The sequence below is a fragment of the Hemitrygon akajei genome, chromosome 14 (assembly GCF_048418815.1).
Source record: "Hemitrygon akajei chromosome 14, sHemAka1.3, whole genome shotgun sequence".
Lineage (NCBI taxonomy): Eukaryota > Metazoa > Chordata > Chondrichthyes > Myliobatiformes > Dasyatidae > Hemitrygon > Hemitrygon akajei.
The window spans coordinates 53,278,365-53,302,277 of NC_133137.1; the positions used below are offsets into that span (position 1 = coordinate 53,278,365).

The following is a 23,913-nucleotide window of genomic DNA, read 5'->3' on the forward strand; positions in this document are numbered from 1 at the left end:
TTCCTTTTCGGGCTGATTGTAGCAAGAATAGATTCCTTTTCGGTGGATTAAAAGCTAGTAAGGTTTCACTTGTGTGCAATAGCTTTGGGCATTCTTTAACGAGAATATATTGTAGACCATAGAACATTACAACGCAGTACAGGCCCTTCAGTCCATGATGCTGTGCCGATCTTTTAAAGTACTCCAAGATCAATCTAACCCTTCCCTCTGACATAGCCCTCCATTTTCTTTTTGCATCCATGTGCCAATCTAAGAGTTTCTTAAATGGCCCTAATGTATTTGCCTCTTCCACTATCCCTGGCAGGGCATTCCACACACCCATCACTCTCTGTGTTAATAAAAAAAAACTCTGACATCCCCCTCTATGCCTCATATCATCTTGCACACCTCTGTCAGGTCACCTCCTTTGCTCCAGAGAGAAAAGCCCCAGCTCACTCAACCTAACCTCAGAAATTATGCCCTTAAGTCCAGGCAGCATCCCAGTAAATCTCTGCACCCCCTGTAAAGCTTGTCAAAAATGGTTTCTGTATAATTCAGTCTTAATGCAGGACAGATGAAAGTTACATTTATCTGTTCTGTGGTCTGCTATGATGTGCATGGGGTTCCTAACAATGGAACACACTGTTGATTGAAAGTCTATCATTATGACATCCTGATTGCCTTCTCGTTAGTTTGATAACCCATTTACACAAAGCTGCCACATCTAAGTTAAATTATAGGGTTGGGATTGACCCGGAATTAGCAAATTGTTGGGAAAGGCTCTTGGCATTTTAATTAAAATACTTAATTATAGAAGAATTCACATACGTAATTTGCGACACATACGTGTGTATAGGTAGTGTGCATGGTAAAGGAAGTGACCCATAATGAGGCTAGTAGACTTCTCAATTACTGATGTGCAAATTATACATATGTGATAAGCATTAATAGAAATCATTTGTTTCATTTGGATGAAGGAATGATGAGGCCAAATATTATTGTGTGCGTGTTTTCATACATCCCCAAGATGCAATGCTACCTAGATCAATATTCAGTTCCCTTCATAAATTACTTAGAGTAAATGGTGATTTCTTAACTGCTTCAGAAAATAAGGTAAAGATTACCTCTCAGTAATATTAGGCAAAGAGTTCCAGTGATCTGTGTAAATGTGCCCAAAGGATGTAATGCTGAGGCTTTATAACGCATTGGTCAGACCACATTTAGAATATTGTGAACAATTTTGGACCCTTTATCTAAGAAAGGATGTGCTGGCATTGAAGAGGGTCCGGGGAGGTTCATGACTTTATCCCAGAAATGAAAGGGTTAATGTATGATGAGGATTTGATGGCTCTGGGCCTGTACTCATTGGAGTTTAGAAGAGTGAGAGAGATCTCACTGAAACCTATCAAATATTGAAAGGCCTAGGTAGAGTGGAGGTTGGGTGGGGTGGGTGTTTCCAATAGTGGAGTAGTCTAGGACCAGAAGGTGCAGCCTCAGAATACAAGAACATCCCTATAGGACAGAGATAAGGAGGATCTTTATCTAGAGGGTGGTGAATCTGTGGAATTCATTGCTACAGATGGCTGTGAAGGCCAAGGATTCCTTCCTCCAGGTAACCCTTGGTGAGCTGTTTCAGTGTCTATGGTCATGGTAACTCTCTGATAGAGAGAAGGTGCTGAGATATTTGCACCATGTTGTCCCCGTCACATCATACCAAAATCAATACCTTGAGTGGAAGCGTAGACTACAAGTGTTTGGAATACTGGCATACAGATGATCAATGGTAGATAACAAAGTTGTGAATGAATCTTCTGGTGGGCTATGACACAACATCCAGTAATATTAGATTTCTTCCAGAAAGAAGGGCACAAATCCATGTTCTTCGATTGCTAATGGTGCAAGCTCATCTGCTATAAATATTTCAATAGATTTTTTTAAAGAATGCGGATTTTGTTTTATTTTCAGAAAATTAATTAATGTTCTTTGTTAAGCTGGTGACCCTCCTAATGTTTACTCAGTTTGTTCATTCACATATACAGATTAAGTTTTAGGAGGGTCACCCTTTCAAAAAAAAGGCGGAAAAAAAACTCAGGTTAAAAAGAAACAAAATCTCAAATCTAAAAATGTCAGTAAGTAAATATTCTCTGCTCACTTCTAAACTGTTCATGCAATATCATGGTTCCATTTAAACATTAATTATTCTTTTCAAATTAATTTTTAAACATTTTTAATTCTGAGTACTACTTTGTTCAATTGTTACTGAGGTCTGAAGTTATTGTTGACCTGGCCATTACATGGGGAAAGCTAAAGTACTGGTGACAACTGTTGGTGTGCAACTAAATACGAGCCCAGATCTCTGCAGACTAAATTGGTAGGTTAAGTGGCCACTGCAAATTGCTCTTGGTGTTGGAGAATTCGTGTGTGGTAGAATTTAGGGGCAGTTGACGGAAATGTGGGGAGAATAAGATAGAATAAAATGGGATTAGTGTAAGTGGGTGCTCACTATTGTATGAGTAAGTGTAAATGCAGTGGAGCCAGTTTAATATATGAATAAGGGATGTACACCTTACAGCTCACCATGAAATTTACTTGGCCAAAGCAGGACAGGCAATGTCTTTTCCTATCCAACAGTCATCCGGACAATAGCTTTTAAAATAACCACCAACAAAATATTTTTTCAAACTCCTTTTCAAATTCCAAAGTTCAAAGTCAAGTTTGTTGTCATATGCACAAAGTTCAAAGTGAAAATTTCAAAGTAAATTTATTATCAAAGTACGTATTTGTAGAACAAAGAAAGACAACAGAATCAGTGATGAACTTACACAAAGATTGACAAACAATCAGTGTGCAAGTACATGTATGCACAGGTGCAATGAAAAACCTGTAGCTGCATCACAGGCACATGCCATTAGATAAGCAGCATTCACAAGAAAAATACAAATTAAACATAAATTATGCACTTCTTTATGAGATGGAACCCAATAGAACAAAAAAAAAACATTTTCTTACAAAAAGATCAAAATGGTCATAGTGCTAAATTGTAGTAATTAAGCTTGCACTGGTTGGTTGAAGAACAAGTTGGTTGATGGAAATTAGCTGTTGAACCTGGTGGTGTGGGACTTCAGGCTTCTGTACCTCCTACCCAATGCTAGCTGTGAGAAGATTACATGGCCCAGATGGTGGATATCTTTGATGACAGATGTTGCTTTTTTGAGGCAATGCCTCCTGTAGATACTACCAATGGTGAAGCGGGATGTACCCATGATGTACTGGATTGTATCCACTATTCTTTACAGTTTCTTAAATTCCTGCGCTTTTGAATTGATATACCAGACTATGATGCAACCTGATAGGATACTTTCAACAGTATACCTGTAGAAATCTCTTAGTGTTCGAAGGCTTGCCAAATTTCCTTAACCTTCCAAGATAAAAGATGAAAGGAGGAGGGATCTTGCCCAGTGTTCTATCCAGCATTTATCAATCAGTATTTCTAAATACAGGTTATCAGATTATCTACCTCATTGCCAGTTGTAAGATGCTGTTTACTGCAAATTGATTGCCATGTTTGCATTTGAGGTAATTAATTGCCAGTAAGTACTTTGAGGTATCTTGAGAGTTGTGATAAGATACTTTGCAAATTTGCAAGCTCCTCTGTTCCCTATTTGTGCATATAATCAGCCTACATAAAATCAGATATTGTATTATTCCCTCTCTCTGAGTTCCTGCCTGCCTTGATATTTATACATCAATACAATGCTAATAGCCTGAATGCATTTGATAATTTAAGGCTAAATTTTCTTTATTTCTTTTTTTTTAAAAGAAGTAGACCCATATAAATATTTTAAGACAACCTGTATCTGTTATTTTAAATTATTAAGGCATCCTTGAATAATTGATGCAGCCATAAATTGCTGTCAATTTTTTAACCCTTTTATTGCAAATTATTTTAGAAAAGAATATCTTTTGCAACAGAATAGATTTACCATACTGGCCCTAGTTGGTAAAAGAAGAGTGAGTTTTTTTGTTAGATAGAACATAATTCCATTTGACTAGTAGCTGGAAGGACTCTGAGAATCACTACATAATGCTTATAAAGATCTATGTTTTTTTTTAAATAACCTGGCTTTATAAATAAAACACGATGAACTGCATATTAATGAAATGTTTATCATCTTCCCTGTTCTGACAGCACTTGTCACTTCCCCTTGCAATATGCACAGATCATTTTGTACTGTCCATTAAAAAAGAAAACATTTATTTTTATCGCTCTTGTCTCTCCATTTATTTGCCTGCCATCTGGCAGGGTGGGATCATTAAAAGCATGTTATCTGAAAGCATGTGTAAGCTTCAATTCTGCAACAGGATTTTTCTTTCCTCAGGTATTAATGTTAATTTCCCTTCATTCCGTTGAATTAGAGTGCCGCTGCTGGAATCTGAATTTCAGCCACATAGCCAGTGTCTGTGATTGTTTCTGTAAATACCCAATGGTGATTAAGTGTCGCAGGATTTAAGTGAAAGTGGCATTTTGTTGCCTTGAATTTGGTTAGCCATGTCAGCTATGACTCTATTGCTTGGACTTTCTCTCAAAGTAGTGGATTGAAGTAACAACACAAGCACAAAATCCTAAGCAGGTCCTCCAGAGCAGGACCCAAGGGAGTGCTGTGCTGGGAACTGCTGTCCTATGGCAGAGCCCTTAAACCAAGGCCATAATCTCCTTAAGGTGGATGTATAATAATCCCATGGAGCTACTTCAATGAAGAGCTGGAAGGCTATCCTAGGTGTTCTGGGCCATATCACTAACCAGATTCTGTCATTATTATTACATTGTGGTTTACAGAACCTTGCCTGTTGTGTTCTCCTCACCATAATATTGGTCACATTGCAGAACTACCTCACCAGACCCCGATAAATTCCACCATGATTCACACAGTGTGTTAAGCATGAGATCCCTGTCAATGTTAACTTGATAGCACGGAATAAAAAAAGTATTCTTGCAGATGCTGGAAATATGAAATACATATACCAGAAAAAAAACTCAGCAGGTCAGGCAGCATCTGTGGAAGTGAAAGAGTTAACATTTGAGGTCAAGGATCAAAGTTCTGATGAAGGGGCTTTGGCTGTATTTTTATTGGATAACATAACTGGATTTAAACTCTGCCCTATAATATTCCTCTTTGACTTTAATGGAAAACTAAATCAGGTGTCAAACCCTTGTGCCAGAAGTTTTACACTGCGTACAATAGATGAAAAACAGCACTGCTTATGAATGGGTGGCTCGATAGCATAACGGTTCGTGGAATCGCTTTACAGTGCCAGCGATCACTGAGCAACCAGTGTTCAATTCCCACCACTGTATGTAAGGAATATACGTGTAAGTTATCGCTGTGACACTGTTTCTTCCAGATGCTCCGGTTTCCTCCCACATTTCAAAGACGTATGATTAAGGTTGGTGGTATGTTGGTACCAGGGGCATGGTGATATTTGTGGGCTGCCTCAGCACAATCCTCACTGATTCGACAGAAGCAATACATTTCACTGCATGTTTCAATGCACAAATGACAAATAAAGCTAATCTCTCTTGAAGTGCTCCTTAGCTTGGCTCCTTTTGTTTTCTGAGTTTTCAATTTTCCTTTGAGGTTAACTGTACTTTCAACTCTTCACCTCTGAAAACTACTCTGTAAAGGTCATAACCCCTCTATTTCCCACCTTCTTTGGTGGTTCCAAGCTTAGCCATTTGCCCAAATATCTTTATTCATGGTTCAATGTCAACTAGTCTGAAGCACCACGGAATGCTTTTCTGAACTCGTATTTCTGCTTGTTTCAGGGAGGAGTCTGCTAATATTGTGAACAGAGCTTCTGCATATTGCTTTTTTGGCTTTCGCCTGCTTTAGTGATCATGAACATCAAGGCCTAGTTTTTTCATCTAATAGCACTGCATTGAGGGGAGGGGGGAGAGGGAAGGAGAGAGAGAGCAGGGAAAAAGGGGAGAGAGAGGCAGAGGTTGAGAGAGATAGAGAGCGAGATAGAGAAAAAAAGAGAGAGATGTCTTGACAAAAATCCCCCCAGAATCTTTGATAATCATTTGAAGTCATGATGTTTAAAGCACCAAGGTAAAGATTAAATGTTATCAAAGAGCTCTTTGAGCAATGAAATTCAACACATGCTTGTTATTTCTGTGGACTTGCTGTGATGATTGTATTGATAACATTTGCTAAGAAGTAAGACACAGCAAAAAAATTAAAAGGCATTTTGCTGGTTTGTTTGTTTGAATTGAAAGCATTGAAAACCAAATGAATACTGTGAGCAATTAGAATTCTCCTTGAATTTCAAACTTTTTTGCACTGTACAGTATTTCTTTAGAGTTATTGACCTATACAACATGGAATCCAGCCCTTCAGCCCAACTCATTCATGCTGGTCAAGTTGCCTACCTGAGCTAATCCCACTTGCCTGTGTTCTTGGTTTGACATATATGTATTCTGTAGGCTGGGACTATATTAAAGGCAAGCTACAGGGTTGTTGTACATTTGGGTCTGGTTCACTAATATCTGCCATCTTTATCTCCTAAAAAAGTTTGACTCTTAACTCTTAGCAAGCCATGCAATTTCCAGGGCAACAGGAGATGGGGCATAGGGTTGTTCTTGGTAAAGCTACTCATGTCACCTGTCCTGTTTTAGTTTTCAAGATGTGAGTTACTGCAAACCAAAGAGGAGAGAAAATTCAGTCTCAACAGAAGGGTTTTGGGTCTCAATAATTTCTCTGTGATCTTGAGAAGGTGTCTTTTGGTTTTAAGTGGTTGCTTCTGATTTACAGGTGCACGAGAAAACTTCAATGGAAAATTTGGCTCAACATTTGTCCGAGAAACGACCAGAAGACGGGAAATTTGGACATGCAATGGTGGATTTTAACATGGGTGGAGAATCGGATGGTTAGTACTTTTTAATGTATGTGAACTTATTCTAACTGGGGATCTTACCACTTCAGTTTCAATTTTGCCTGGAAGATACAGATTTTATGCTACAATCATTTTGTTGAGACTTGCAAAATGGAAAATGTGCTTATTTTAGTAATTTATGAAGAGGTGAGGTTGCTCCAATTAGACAAAATGACAAAATAGTTGTTTTAAGGGAAGCTCTAAGCTTCATTATACATCTGTATATATGAAAACGAGGGGAGAATGGCAAATGATGAGAAAAAAAGTGATCTGAACCATAATGAAGTACTGTACTTCAAAAAGTTCAAAGTTCGAAGTACATTTATTATCAAAGTACATATATGTCACTGCATACAACCCTGAAATTCATTTTCTTGTGGGCATACTCAATAAATTCAATAACCATAATCGAATCGATGTAAGACCGCAACGACAGGGCATACAACCAGTGTGTAAAAGATAACAATCTGTGCAAATACAAAAAGAAAGAAAGAAAAAATACAATAAATTAATAAACAATAAATATCAAGAACATAAGGCCATCTATACAGCTTCATGACTCAGTACTAATTCAGAAAGCTACCACAAATAGGCAGATATATGAAACTGCCCTGGAAAAGTAAAGAAATATACAACACACTTTGTCTTTTGAATCAAAAGCAAGTGATAATTGACTAGGTAACACACACACAAATTCTAGAGGAATTCAGCAGACCCAGCAGCATCTGTGGAAAAGAGTACAGTCAACGTTTCGGGCCGAGACCCTTCAGCAGGACTGGAGAAGAAAGATGAGGAGTAGATTTAAAAGGTGGGGGGAAGTAATAGGTGAAACCAGGAAGGGGGAAGATGAAGTAGAGAGCTGGGAAAAGACATACAGGGCATCTCCAATGGGATGCCACCACCAGGCTCATCTTTTCCTCACTCCCCATGCGACTCCCTTGTCTATTCGTCCCTTTTTAGTGATATTCTTGCAAGCAGAATAGGTGCTACACCTGCCCCTACATCTCCTCTCACACTATCATTCAGGGCCCCAAACAGTCCTTCCAGGTGAGGCGACACTTCACTTGTGAGTCTGTTGGGGTCATGTACCGTGTCCAGTTTTGCCGGTGTGGCCTCATGTAATCTCATTCTCATTCCGATATGTCTATCCATTGCCTCCTCTACTGTCGTGATGAGGAGGTTGGAGGAACAACACCTTATATTCCTTCTGGGTAGCCTCCAACCTGATGACTTGAATATCGATTTCTCAAACTTCCAATAATGCCCCCCCATCTTCACCATTCCCCATCCCCTTTTCCTTCTCTCACATTATCTCCTAGCCTCCCCATCACTTCTCTCTGGTGTTCTTCCCCTTTCCTTTCTACTATGGCCTTCTGTCCTCTCCTATTAGATTTCTCCTTCTCCAGCCATGTATCTCTTTCACCAATCAACTTCCTAGTTCTTAACTTCAGCCCTCCCCCTCTTGTGTTTCTTCCTCCCCTCCCCCCCCCCCCCAACTGCTCCTCTTTTGTCTACAGTCCTGCTGAAGGGTCTTGGCCCAAACTGCCGACTCTGCTCTTTTCCATTGATGTTGTCTGGCCAGCATTTTGCGTGTGTGTGTGTGTGTGTTGCTTGTGTTTCCAGCATCTGCAGATTTCCCCTTGTCCGTGATAATTGACCAGGCCTCTCTGAGGTTTCATGCAATCAGTTAGCAGCATACTCTTTGCCAGAATAGAGGCTCCATGACTCACGACAGGTAGCAATAGGAGAAGGAACAACACCTAAAGCACCTGTGGAACTCAGCTGGCCAGGCAGCATCGTGGAGGGAAATGGACTCTCGACGTTTCAGATTGAGGCCCTCCATCTGGACTGGAAGGGAAGAGGGATGATATACACACTATGTGCTGGAGGAACTCAGCAGCTATGAAAGGGAATAAATAAACAGTCAACATTTTGGACTGAGACTCTTTATCAGGACTGGAAAGTAAGAGAGAAGAAGCCAGAATAAGAAGGTGGGTGAGAGGGAGGGGAATGAGTTCAAGAGGGGATATATTGCTGTAAGAAGACAGGGTGAAGGGCTGGAGCAAGAGTTGACAGGTGATGGGTAGAAATTGTTTTTGTTCTTTAGACACGAAGAAAGCAAATATGGAATATCAACCATGTCTTGTCAAGTTCAAGCTTTAGAAGTGGATACTAAACAGGATTTAGCAAATTTGCACTGGGTGTGAAGCTGGAGGTGAGCTTCCTTTGGAAACTATTTATGAGAATGTGGGTAAAGAAAAAGGCTATTCCTACCAGGAAATGGATGAAGAACAGATGTTGCATGTTTTCTTGAAAAGATAGGTCAAGGAATAACCTAACAGAAACCATACAAATATTAAATGCTTTCAGAGAATGGGAAGTAGTAAAAATGGAAGGTATCAGAACCTGGATCAGATAGGGGACGTAACAAAATTATTTATTAGAAAAATACAAAAATGTGTAGCTTACTCTTGCATGGTATGTTAAAGGGGATCAAACATTTAAGGAAGCTGGAAAAATAAATGAGCTGGGCACGATCGAGGGAAGGGTTATGCTGACCAAGCTGTTGACTTGAGTTGAAGGGAAAGGTTGAATAGGTTAGGACTTTATTCCCAAGAGTGTAGGAGGATAAGGGGAGATTTGATGGAGGTATACAAAATTATGAAAGATATAGCTAGGGTAAATGTAAGCAGGCCTTTTCCACTGAGGTTGGATGGGACTACAACCAGAGGTCATAAGTTGAGAAGGAAAGGTGAAATATCTTAGGGGAGTCTGAGGGGGATCTTCTTCACAGAGAATGGTGAGAGTGTGGAATGAGCTGCCAATGGAAATGATGCATGCAGGTTCAATCTCCAAATTTAAAAGAAGTTTGGTTAAGTACATGGATGGGAGGGGTATGGAGGGTTGTGGTCCAGGTGCAGATCAATGGGAGAAAAACAGTACAGCATGGACTAGATAATAGACAATAGATGCAGGAGTAGGCCATTCGGCCCTTCGAGCCAGCACCGCCGTTCAATGTGATCATCCACAATCAGTACCCCGTTCCTGCTTTCTCCCCATATCCCTTGACACCACTATCTTTAAGAGCTCTATCTAACTCTCTCTTGAAAGCATCCAGAGAATTGGCCTCCACTTCCTTCTGAGGCAGAGCATTCCATAGATCCACAACTCACTGGGTGAAAAAGTTTTTCCTCAGCTCTGTTCTAAATGGCCTACCTCTTATTCTTAAACTGTGGCCTCTGGTTCTGGACTCCCCCAACATTGGGAACATGTTTCCTGCCTCTAGCGTGTCGAATCCCTTAATAATCTTATATGTTTCAATCAGATCCCCTCTCATCCTTCTAAATTCCAGTGTATAATGGAATACAATGTATACAGTGTATAATGGATGGGTCAAATGGCTTATTTCTGTGCTGTGACTAACGGTGAGGACGGTGAGAAAAAGCTCGTGTGAGGTAAAAATAGTTTGCAGAATTGTATATTCTATGTAATTGTATGATATAGAGTTTGGAAAAGAATGGGAAACCTTTCAGTGATTTGAACTGAATATTTTAGATGGGTGCTCTTACCTCCATCATGAGTTGACTTTAGTGAGAACTATTTTTAATCATCCCAGAACCATCTAATATACTAATGGTGTGCTGCTGTGATCTTCAATTGACTTCTGTAGTACAGCTGTTCTCTCACTTGTAGTTTGTTGATGCCATTGTCCAATTCAAGCATTTGTTTGCTTGTTTCTTGCCAACGTTTCCTCTGTCAAGGTCTCACTGGCCACCCAGTAGACAGTCTTTTTCACTTATTGCTCTCCAGGGTGTGGGAGCCTGCATTTACTCCAAATTGTCCCCGAGAATGTGATAGTGAACCACTCCTTCAAATTCCTGGTCATAGGTAGAATATCCTACTATTCAGACCCTGTGATAACTAAAGGACAATGATACGTTTCCAAGTCAGGGCAGTGTACAAATTAGAGAAGGAATGTGCTTGTACTGGTCATCCTATGTCCCTCTAGCCCTTGGTCCTTCTGGAAATAGGGGTCACGTGTTTAGAATCCACCTTTTTTAGGACTAGGTTGTGTTACTTAAACAGAATCAGAATTGGGTTTATTATCACCGGCATATGTTGCAAAATTTGTTAACTTTGCAGCAGCAATACAATGCAATACATGATAGATATATAGAAAAAACTGAATTACAGAAAGTATATATATGTATATTAAGTAGTTAAATAAGTAGTGCAAAAACAGAAATTGAAAAAAGGTAGTGTGGTAGTGTTCATGGGGAAGAAGCTGTTCCTGAGTCGCTGAGTGTGTGCCTTCCGGCTCCTGTACCTCCTTCCTGATGGTAACAGTGAGAAGAGGGCATGTCCTGTGTGGTGGGAGTCCTTAATGATGGACGTCACATTTCTGAGGCACCGCTCCTTTAAGATGTTTTGGATACTACAGAGGCTTGTGCCAATGATGGAGCTGACTAAGTTTACAACCCTCTGCAGCTTACTTTGATCCTGTGCAGTAGCGCCTACCCCCCCCCCCCCCCTCATACCAGGCAATGATGCAGCCTGTCAGAATGCTCTCCACGGTACATCAGTAGAAATTTTCAAGTGTTTTAGGTGACAAGCCAAAGCTCCTCAAACTCCTAATAGCTGCTGTCTTGCCTTTGTTATACAGTAGCTGCATTGATATGTTGGGACCAGGTTAGATCCTCGGAGATATGGACATTCAGGAGCTTACTCTCGCCACTTCTGATCCCTCTACGAGAGTTGGTTTGTGTTCCATAGTCTTACCCTTTCTGAAGTCCACAATCAGCTCTTTGAGTGGAAGGTTGCTGAACAACACGCAGACCTGAGTTATCACAAGTCATTAGAATCACCAGCCTTATGTTTTTCTTGTGTGATGGGTAAACCTTACACACCATTGCTTCAATTATCAGGTCACATGAATTAGGATTGAAAGGCACTACCTGAACACTGGAACTGGGAATAGAACAAGCTGACTACAGAGTAATCACTGGTATCTGATGAATTGTCTGGGAAAGATGGTGCCTTAGATTTCCTCCAATATACAGGATGATCCTCTACCCGAGTTTAGATTTTTCGAGAAGTCTGAAGTGTCCATTGTCCAAGTCAACCACACAAATAACACAAAAAGCCAGTTTTCCAAATTCAGACAAAGCACAATGTCTTCCCAGAATCTCTATTTCAATCTCTGAATAACAGGACAGAATCAAGTGTATTGCTTTACAGTGCAACACATGTTTGTAGCCGTCCATAACCATCAGTTATTTTGTGCGGATGTGTGTCTACACCACGTGGGTGTGTGTATCTATGTCTGAGGTAAGGTTGCCAGTGTTGTGTTTAATAAGAGAAAGGAAACACAATACAGAAATTTTCAGTTCCCCTGTGCTGAAACCTGACGATTAAACTCTAAAAGCAACACTTTAGCCTTCATAAACAAAGCAGCTAGAGGTTTTTTTTTTCCAAAAAGGATGGCTGATCACACTTTAATCTCATTTCCCACTCACCAAGGTCAGGGGAATGTTCACTTTTTCCTCTCCACCGTCAAAAAAACTACTGGCCTTTGTGGCACCAGCCAAATCCGGAAATCCCTCAAGTTCTCGTACGTGTGCCTGTTACTAACAAGAGTGAAGCTGGGAGAAAAGCTGGGGCAGAGATGATGATGCAACAAATCTAACAGCCACCGTTCCTGAGGCAATTTTGTCAAAGGGCTTTCTTCCAAACTGCAGTTAGTGGCAGCTAGAGACATGCCAATCCAGTCTGGCCCCAAGTGCCTGGGACCTGGTGCTAGGCAGAGCCTGTGGATCAGGGCGGGCAGAAGGGGAGTTCATGTTCTCACACCATGTCCCCAGCTCTCTCCCTGACCTCAGGGTAAACCAGGCAATGTTTTCCATGTTACTACTTTGAAATAACTGAGCCAGGATGAGCAGTCGCAGTGCCTGTGTAAGAATCAGCACTGATGGGATTATTCTTTCTCCTTGAGACACGGATGACATGAGTAAGAAATAAAATTAATTTCCTTCGCTGGGTGGTTACAAGTCTATTCCTTAAATCCCTGCCATTCCTGTGCTCCCACAGCAGTGTTGAGATCTACAACACTGACCCAGCCAAGGCTGCTTATTATTCATAATGAATCATAACTTCAGAGGGATTAGTTGCCAGCCTGTGAGACGTCAGTGTGTATGTTCAGTGAACACCGACACTCAAACGACAGTGTCCTTGCTCCTCCCTACCACTGGCAGCTGTCCCTCATTGTTCGAGCCGGAAGCTGCTGTATCTCCAACCCTGCCCCATCCTCTCTCCCCACCTCCTCAATACGCTTAGCGACTTGTCTCTTCAGTTACATCATGTCACTCCTTCTACACATTCTACCTTCTCTCTTTACAAATTAGTGGAATGCCTCAGGAGCATTTAATCACATTAATGCAGAAAGATGAAAATACATTAATATTTGACAAATTATGAGAATAAGATGTTGAGGATATTTTTCACATTCCAGTAGGACTTGATATAAATAATGCTCTTTACTTAGCTCCCAAATGGTACTACTATACATTTGAAATATGGAAAAGATCTCACTTTATGTGCATTTGGGTCCAAAAACATTGTCTTAAGTCTCAAGATGGGGGCACCCTGGTAGTGTATAGCATTTAGTGCAACACTATTACAATTCGCTAGGTTCAGAGTTCAGAGTTCAGTTCTGCCACTGCCTGTAAGGAGTTTGCCCCATGTCTGCGTGGCTTTTCTCCCACAGTCCAAAGATGTACTGTTCAGTACGTTAAATGGTCATTATACGTTGTCCTGTGATTCGGCTAGTATAAATAGGCGGGTTGCTGGGCAGTGCAGCTCTTTGGGCCAGAAGGGGCTGTTCCATGCTGTATCTCTAAATAAATAAAGATTTATCCGTATTGCCAGATTGGACAAATAATTAGAGATCGAATTATTCACGTGAAAGCCAGTTGACAGTTTCATTTAGAGCCTTACTTTCATAGCATGTACATTCTTGGAATATCACAAAGCACTCCACAGTCAATGAAATAAGCCTTCAAAGTTTAATTGTTGCTGTTGTGTAGGACTTCCTTCACTATTACTAGTCTGCCTTCTGCTGGGCTGAGACCCAAGTCTGTGTTTCCCCTCCCTAAACCTCCCCAATCATTTCGTTTTGCCTCCTCCCTTCCTTTGCTCTTTAAAACCTGTTCCCTTGACTTCCTAATAGTTCCTTCTATGCCAGATATTTTCTAACAACACTTGTGCAAAATGCCTTGAACATTGTTCCAATGTTAACAGTGCTGTGTACTTGAGTTATTATGGTTGTTATTGCAAATGCTGCAACCAAGTTACACCATCTGCAGTCTCCCTGGTGTATCCGTTTTGCTGCTCCACTGCGAAGTCTCTTCGAGGTACGTCCTCCCTGAAGAAGTTTTCCTCCTCTCTTTGAGAGTTCTGTGAGAGCATCTCTCACTGTGACATATCCCCCCTTCTCTTTCCTCTTAGCCACCCACACAACCTGGCCATCACCTTCACCCTCTTCCTTCTTCTTCAGCCCTTTGTCTCTTCCACCAATCACCTTTCAGCTTCTCACATCATCCCCTCCCCTCACCTGGATTCACCTATCATCTGTCAGCTCCTGCTCCTCCCCCCCCGCCCTTTTATTCTGGCTTTTGTCCCCATCCTTTCCAGTTCTGAGGAGGGATCTCGGCACAAGACAACGACTGTGTATTTCCCACCGTACATGTGGCTTGACCTGCTGAGCTCCCCCAACGTGTGTGTGTGTGTGTGTGTGTGTGTGAACCAAGTTTTAATTTTATTGCGATACAGTGTGGGGTAGAGCTTTCCAGCCCTTCGAGTGGCGCTGTCCAGCAACCCCCATTTAACCCTAAACTAATCACAGCACAATTTACAACGACCAATTAACCTTCCCAACCTTCGGACTGTGTGAGGAAACCCACATGGGAAGGACATACAGGCAGCGGCAGGAATTGAACCCAGGACACTGGTACTGTAAAGTGTTGTGCTAATCACTACGCTACCATGCCGCCCCTCAGTTAGAGCAATGAGAAAAATGAAGAAACACGGCAAGGACAGAGCTTTACAGCTGTGAACTTAGACTGGAAGGCTTGGGGTTGTTCTTAGATCAAAGAAGATTGAGAGGAGGATTGCCAGAAGAGGGATAGGCCATGACTGAGTTCATTGCAGATGGCTCAAGGGCCAGCTGTACAGATTTAAAATTCTCAGCACAAAGAAAGCAAAGAGGGCTATGAGGACAAAAACATTTTAATGCAGATTATGATGCAGACTTTGGAACACCTGGCTTGTAGGACTGGGAAAATTAAAGCTTTTGGAAGCTACAAGGAGAGAGAATAATCTGCAAGGTTTCAGGAACAGAACAGGGAAATGGAATTGATGGGATTGCTCTACCCAAGGGGCTGAGTGGCCTTATGCAATCTCATCGCAGTTCCGAGATCATCTGCTAACTGTTCCGTGCTCTGTTGTTACCGGCAGGAAATGCTGGAGTATCGGAGCCCAGAATTTATCGGGAAGCCCGAGGTCGGAGCAGTAACGAACCACACATAAAGCGGCCGATGAACGCCTTCATGGTCTGGGCCAAGGACGAGAGGCGGAAGATCCTTCAGGCTTTTCCCGACATGCACAACTCCAACATCAGCAAAATTCTAGGTAAGCGCTCACCTATAATAGCTGCCATCTTGGGTGATTATCTTATTATTCCTCTTAATAGAAAGCACAATTGTTTATATCCTTGCCAGCATTTGATCAAACAAGGACACCAGTAACATCCCAAAGATCATGACCATTTATGCTTAATAGTTTGTAATTAAATACAATGCTTAACAACACTGAGCCTGAAGTTTAGTTGTCAGGTGGGAGAATGGAAGCTGTGTGCAGATGTGATTAATTAATAAGTGAGGGTAGAAACAACATTCTTCAGAAGACAAAAGGCAGTCTGAATCGTTAAGATGATAATATCCGTGTAATTCTTCCTGACAGCCTGACAGATAACAACCATGTAATTCTTTTTGTGAGCTACTTATTCTTTGACTTTGCCAAATTGAATTACAATTTTTCAGTAAGAAATAGCCTCCTTAATGTCAAAATAGTGAAAACATGCTCACAGCCACAGAGCGGTAGGTGAGGTTCATTTTAATTACTTCCTTTTATATTTCAAACGGGTGTTTTAATTCAAATTTTCTGGCGTATTGTGATGTAGGTAAAGGGAGGGAAGGTAGTCGGTAGTGAGGGGAGTTAGTTGGAATGGTGGGGGCTCCAGTGCTCGTTTTTGCACACATTTACAAATGTATAGCAGCTCAGAATCTGAAGACTACAATGGATCTCCATAGCTGGCAGAGTTTTGAGCACTGTGCTCTCTCTTTGTGAGGTGCCTGCGTTGTTGGGCAGCCTGCTCGATGTGCAGAGGGCCCGGGCAGCTGAACCAGGCTCAGGCTTGTGCCATTGCCATTTTTATGCAATCACGAGGAAGGATGTCTGGTTGACTCTCCCTTCTGGTTTTGCCACCTTCACTGTGTGGAAAGTGATTGGCCTGAACCCAGCAAGTCAGGACAGCTGAGACTAGAACATGGCATATGGCAGCTTATGAGAGTGCAGACTGATCTCAAATCTCTCTTTCTTTCTCCATCCCTCCCTCTCTCATCCCCCTCTCTCTGTCTTTCTGTTTCTCTCTCATTTTCTCTCCCTCCCTCCATCTCCGTCTATCCCTTTCCTTCTCTCAGTCCCTCTCCCTAACCCTTTCGCTCTCTCTCTACTACCCCATCTCTGTCTCTCCTCCCCTCTTTCTCCCTTCTCTCTCTAACCTCCCCCCGCCCACCCCACCTTTTCCTACTTCCAATGACCCTCCTCAGGAAATATTACTACGGCTTGATATTCCTGTGCAAATATGGCTGCATTATTGCAGGTGCATTTGGAGGCTTAGCACTGAGGGTGCCATAATCTTTTATTTCTATTTGAGAACTGAACCAGTTCACTTTAGTGAAGGAGAATGATCTTGTCTACAGTTTTTGATGGTATTTAACACACTGATTGTTTCCACTAGCTAGACAGTATGGGTCTAAAGTGAGTGTCTCAGGATACAGGGTGAGCGATTTAGGACTAAAGTTGAAGGGAAACATACTCACCAGTCGATAACGAACCTGTGGGATTCTCCACCTCAGAAGGCAGTGGAGTATAGTTACTGACTCCTGGAGAAGAAGAAACATTTCCAGGCCAAAAGTCAGCAGAGAGAAGGAATATGGCATTGAGATGGAGAAAAGGGTGGCATGGCAGCATAGCCGAGACATCCTGATGAGGGGTCTCGGCCCAAAGCCGCGACTGTTTCTTCCCCTCCAGAGACGCAGCCCACATGGACATGTGACTCTGGGACTCACTGACCTGCATTCCCTCTGGTCTCAGTCCACGGTGCTTGCCAGCCTGACGTCCATGAATGCACTTTCCATGTTGCCCTATCACACTGCTGGCTTTGAGTGAATCACTCAATACAGGATATCCAGTCTTTGATGCCCCACCCCCACCCTCCCCCCCATTGTAATTATGCAGCTGGTCTGAATAAACTAGTGCATTACAACTGACTTCTGAATCCAGCAGGAAACAATGAACAATGGGGCTACTGTTTCCACTGCCCATGCCCCATGGTGAGCTCCCAACACTGAAACGCAGGGGCTTTCTTTTCAGTTGGACCCCAGGGTGGTCCAGGAAACTTGTTCAGAAGTTCTCTACAAGCCGCTGCCTTGAGTTCTTTTCAACGAAGGCAAGCATCTGTGCTCAATTTGACCCTCCACACTTAGTGAAGACCCCTGGGCAATTAGCAGGAAAGAGGGTGCAGCCTTTCAATGATTTAGCTAATCAAACAAACAAATCCATGAGAAGCTTTGCTATTTTGAGGATAATTTCCTCACATAGAAAACATGTGCTGCTGATCATCTGTGCAAGACAGGACCTATTTGACTAAATAACTGTTTAGAGGACCAAATGCACTGCTTCTAGGAATTGGAATTGGAATTGATTTATTATTGTCACATGTACAGAGATTCAGTGAAACTCTTGTTCTTGTAGAGATCAGATAATTACACAATACATTGATTTAGAGGGCTCAGTATTCTCTTTGAGTAATGTGTGAAGGAAGTGCCACATCAAGAAGAGGTAGTTCCATTTTCGAAATAGCTGTATTGGCCCAAGGATACAACTAAGCACTTTCCAAAGGTAACATTAGAACACAACAAACTGCAACTCGTCTCGAAAAGAACAATTGAGAGGAAAGCTGGCTTATTGTGGAATGCACGGTCTGACATTTCACCAGACTCCCGAGGTTTCAGCTGACATTTTAGAGAGCTTCTAAGGCTCTCTTAGTACACAAACAAACTCTCAGCTTCACACATTGCTCTGTGATGCTTCTTGGCCAGACAATACATCTGATGTTTCAACACTTCTTTCAGTAGGCAAAGATTACAGATCTTTAAGCCACTGTGCTTGAGTTAAAACTCAATGCTGGATTGATAATGTGGAGTGACCGTGCTTGAGAGTTACTATAAGCCCATAAAAACACAAGAGATTCTGTAGATGCTGGAAATCAGTCAGCTGAGACTGATGAAGGATCTTGGCTAAAAACGTTGACTGTTTATTCCTCTCCATAGATGCTTCATGATCTGCTGAGTATCTCCAACACTTGTTTGTGTTACTGTGTAAGCCTATAAAATGGCTATAAAGATCACAAATAGAAACTCTTAAATCTCCTTGAGGTTTACAAGCAATCATTCTTCTAGCTCTGGACTATTCCTTTACCCAACATTGAGAACTATGGCTTCATGCTCAGTTCTGGAATCTCTTCCTTTCTTCTCCTTTCAGATGCTTTTCTTTGGCCAAGCTGTGTCATCTTTCAAATATCTCCCTATGTCATTTGGAGACTGATTCAAAAGGACTTCTTGCTTTATTAAAGGTCTTCTGATAAGAAAAAGTTTTAGTTTTGTAGCAGCTTAGAGGTGCACCTAGTAGAATTGCTGCCTCTCAGCTCTGGATGGGTTCAGTCCTGCTCTCCAATGCTGTTTGTGTGAAGTTTGCATGCTTTCCCTGTGCCCACACGGGCTTCAACTGAGTGCTCCAGATTCCTTGTACATCTGAAAAATGTGACCATGAGCTTAATTGGTTTCAGTTATTTGCCCCTACTGTGCATGTGTGGGTGGCAAAATTTGAGGGAGGTATTGGTGAGAATGCAGAGAGATTGAAATCAAAGTCTGATGGTCAATTGGAAGTCCTGAAGTTGAACACCGATCATTAAAGACTGGAGGTCTCTTCTGAAGTTGGAGGACTTGTCCATTCATCCCATGCCATTGATCTCTCTCCTGGCACTTACCCTTGCAAGCGAAACAAGTGCTATACCTGCCCCTACACCTCATCCCTCGCTATCATCCAGGGCCCCAAACAGTCCTTCCCAGTGAGGTGACACATGACCTGTGAGTCTATTGGGGTCATCTACTCTATCTGGTTCTCCTGGTGTAACCTCCTGTAAGTCAGTGAGACTTGGCATAAATTGGGAGACTGCTTCACTTGCACTTATGCTCCATCTGCCAGAAAAAGTGGAATCTCCCAGTGGCCACCCATTTTAATTCCACTTCCCATTCCCATTCTGACACATCAATCCATCATCTCCCCTACTGCTGCAATGAGGCCACACTCAGATTGGAGGAGCATCACCTTATATTCCGTCTGGGTAGTCTCCAATCTGATGGCATGAACATCGATTTCTCAAACTTCCGGTAACTGCCCCCGCCTCTTCTCCTTCACCATTCCCATTTCCCTCTCTCTCCTTATCTCCTACTTGCCCATCACCTCCCTCTGGTGTTGTACCCCCCCTTTCCTCCATGGCCTTCTGTCCTCTCATATCAGATTCCCCCTATTCCAGCCCTTTATCTCTGTCATCAATCAACTTCCCAGCATCAACATTGACTTCTCTAAATTTTGTTATGCCCCTCCGCCCCTTCTTACCCCATCCCTGATATATTTAGCTTTTTTTCCCCCTCTTTTTTCTTTCTCTCTTTCTGCTCATCACTCTGCCTGTTCTCCATCTCCCTCTGGTGCTCCCCTCCCCCTTTCTTTCTCCCTAGGCCTCCCATCCCATGATCCTTTCCCTTCTCTAGCTCTGTATCCCTTTCGCCAATCATCTTTCTGGCTCTCAGCTTCACCCCACCCCCTCTGGTCTTCTCCTATCATTTTGCATTTTCCCCTCCCCCTCCTACTTTCAAATCTCTTACTATCTTTCCTTTCAGTTAGTCCAGACGAAGGGTCTCGGCCCAAAACGTCGACAGTGCTTCTCTCTATAGATGCTGCCTGGCCTGCTGTGTTCCACCAGCATTTTGTGCGTGTTGCTTGAATTTCCAGCATCTGCAGATTTTCTCTTGTTTGTGAATGGGCTGTCTGCGTGTGTGGGTGAGAGGGAGGAAAGGGATTTGTTTTGCAGTCGTTGTTTGTTATATTCTGTTTTGTTGTGTTCTGAGTTCTTCAAGCGTTGTGGACATGCACTGTTGGCGCCAGAATGTGTGGCAATGCTTGTAGGCTGCCCCCAACACGTCTTCAGGTGTGTTTGTGGTTAACATGAATGATGCATTTCACTGTATGCTTCCATAATACGTGTGGTAGATAAATCTGAATGTGAACGATGGGTGTGAGTGCAGGATTACTGGAAACAGGTGGACCTGTTGAACCAAATGGCTTGTTTCTGTGCTTTATAACTCTGTAACTTCCCAACACAGAACAATGTGATGTTATATTCCAAAACGAGAAGAGAACTGCTACCACAAATAAACAATGACAAGAAACAGTATCAACTCAAATAGTCGTGAAAGAAACTTGTTGATACAGTCCACATCAGCAAAGTTGCCCAATTTAGCCTATCTATTCTGATTATGTCAGCCTTTTTCTTACCAGTGCATTGTATCAGCCAATACTGACTGACTTTCACCTCTCAAGTTCAAATGAAACTTGATTTTTAAAAAATTGTATCTTTATTCACTGGAAATTCGGAAAACTATCATGCGGAAAAACTGGAAGAGCTATTCCAAATACTAAACTCAAAGGCTAAGTTTATATAGGAGAAATCTTTTGAATTCAACAGTCACAATCAATACTTTTATTTTGGGGAACACAAATCAGTGTGGGTTCATTTGTTCTTTCCTCCTTTATTTAGTGGGTATGAAACAGGAAGTGAGCAGGGTGAAACAAAAGGGTAACTGTTGTAACTGGCAGTTTGGACAGTAAGACGCGGACAGCTGTGAGTTTACAAGTGCGGCCCCTCGTCAACAAGATTTTTGGAGGCAGTGATCTCATTGAGGCCTAGTTGTGCTGCTTGCAGGCATCCACTAAAGCCTGAAAGAGAAAGACTGGCTGCAGTTCATGAGAGCTGCAATTTTAAATTGTAGAGTGGCTGAGAAATAATTCTGTTCTGCTGTCTTTTCATTTTCCAGATTGTGAGGGATATGGAGAGTGTGTATTTGACATCTTTTGTGTTAAAGCAGTGTGGCATAATCACTCCCAGCCTTTTCCCCAGCTAATTTTAATCACTGATTGCCCCCAAAATGATTTATTATAAGGGATTACCAGTGGTTAATTTTTTTAACCAATGTCATTTTTTAAATTCCTTCTAACCATGCCTTTTTTTTGGCACTTGTGAAATTGGTCAGCTCTGGAGAAGGGTGTGAAGAAGCTGAATGACAATCCAAATAACCAGATAGTTCAATTCTCCCATTGTCCAAGTTGATGACATGTCCTGCATTTGGCAATGATACTTCTGTCTAGTTGCTATTTCTACTTTCCTGCCTCCCTCTCATTTTACCCTCCCATGGAGTGGAGAGGAACTAGAAGAACAGCACTTCCTTTTCCTCCAGGGTAGTTTACAACCCAGTAGCAGAGGCGCTGAACTCTCCAACTTCCTGTAAAATGTTTCTCCTCCAAACCTTTCCCCTTTCCTCCCAATCTCCCTGGACTCCATCCCCCTTTCTCTTTTCCTCTCTTTCATCTGCTCATTTCCCACTGGGTCCCCACCCTCACTACTCCCATCTGCCCCCCACCCCTTCTTCCATCCCTCATGTTCCAAATTCTTCTCTATCAGATTCCATCATTTTAAGACTTTTGACACTTCCACCCGTCACCTCCCAGCCTGCATTGTCATCCCCATTCTCACCTCCTCCACATCACCTATCACCTGACAACTATCCCACTCCCTTCCTCCCTCCCTTTTACACTGGCAATCTCCCCTCATTCTCTCCAGTCCTGACAAGGGTTTCAGCTCAAAATATCAACTGTCCATTTCCCTCCAAAGATGCTGCCTGACCCTCTGAGTTCCTCCAGCATCTGTAGTTCCGTGTGTCTCTCAATTGCAATTGCCCTAATCTCTTGAATTCTTTCCTCCAGTCTTTCTCTTCCTTTAAATCATCCATTACACCTTCCCCTCCGACCAAACTTTTGGTGACTAAATCTGGTATCTCCCAGTTTAGTTGAGCACCATTCTGATTTCTGACCACACTCCTGAGGTAACTGAGAGCACCTTAGGAATCCAGCACTTTTGTTGTAATCTGCTTATCTGGCTGTAGGTTTACCACCTACTTTTAGTGTGAGTACTAAAACACACAATAACCAATAACTACTGGAAGTATCCACAGCAATTGAATTCACCAAAATTAACCAATCTGCAACTTTAAAAGCACCAACAACAGATATTAAAGCAACTCCCAAATGAGGATGAGTGCTGTCCCTCATCAGAGAGATATGTAAACTCAAACCTGTTAATGCATATAGAAGGGTCATCACTTACAGAGGGATTCATGATCTGGCCACAAAGGACGTTTAACCACACTAGCATTGAACCTGACTGGCATTACACTGCTAGCCCTTCACTGCAAAATGGGTTTGACTGTGTGGGAGGTCGTGTGTGTGGAGGGATGTGGGTTGATGTGTTTGATGTGTGTTTGAGTGGATCGAATTTGCACATGCATTAGCCCTGTGTATGTGAGTGGGTCTGTGAATGTGTGCACATGTGTGCTTCTCTCCCCTCCCATTGGGGCGAAGATACAAAAGCCAGAAAACATGTATCACCAGGCTCAAGGGCAGCTTCTATCCCACTGTTGTACAACTGTCTGCTTGTACAGTATGATGGACTCTTGCCCTTACAATCAACCAGCACCTTATTGTCTACCTGCATTGCATTCTCTCTGTTTCCGTAACACTTAATTCCACACTCTGTTGTTGTTTTCCCTTATACCACCTCAATGCACTGTTGTAGTGAAATGATCTGTATTGATGGTAATGCAGGACAAGATTTTCACTATTCCTCTTTCAAGATTCACTAGATTCTGGGATGGTTCTGGAAGACTGGAAAATTGCAAATGTCACTCCACTCTTCAAGAAGGGAGAGAGGCAGAAGGAAGGAAACTACAGGCCAGTTAGTCTGAGCTCAGTGGCTGGGAAGATGTTGGAGTTGATGATTAAGAATAAGGTCTCTTTTTTGAGAAAGATAGACCGGCATGGATTAGAATAGAACTAGATAAAATAGGAGAAAATACACCAGAAGATTTTATATATAAATGGGAATCTAAATGGATACGGGAAAAGAAAGAATCTCCTATATTAAAACATTTGATTGACTTATGGAATAAGATAAATGTTGATGATGAGACAAAGAAATCTTTATTAGCAAAGAGATCTTTAATTCAAAATAGACTTATTCCTTTTACAATGGATAATCAACTTTTATATAATTGGTTTCAGAAAGGGATTAGATATATAGGAGATTGTTTTGAAGGAGGTATATTAATGTCATTTGATCAATTAAAGAATAAATATAAAGTATCAAACAACACTCTTTTTTGTTACTTTCAACTAAGGGCTTATTTAAGAGAAAAATTAGGTCAAACAATGTTATTGCCGAAATCTAATGAAATAGAAACTTTAATTCAAAAAGGAAAGATTAAAAAATTT

The 23,913-nt window shown here is 41.9% G+C and overlaps 1 protein-coding gene across 11 annotated transcripts in view; it reads left to right on the forward strand.

Annotated features, from left to right (window-relative positions):
- The window catches only part of sox5 (SRY-box transcription factor 5), a 388,193-nt gene that overhangs the window by 347,488 nt on the left and 16,792 nt on the right, over positions 1–23,913 (forward strand). For all 11 annotated transcript variants that reach the window (XM_073066077.1, XM_073066075.1, XM_073066073.1 and 8 more), the window contains 2 exons: positions 6,792–6,906; positions 15,424–15,597. In XM_073066077.1, coding sequence (XP_072922178.1) covers positions 6,792–6,906; positions 15,424–15,597 — 289 coding nt within the window. The remainder of the gene's footprint in view (positions 1–6,791; positions 6,907–15,423; positions 15,598–23,913) is intronic.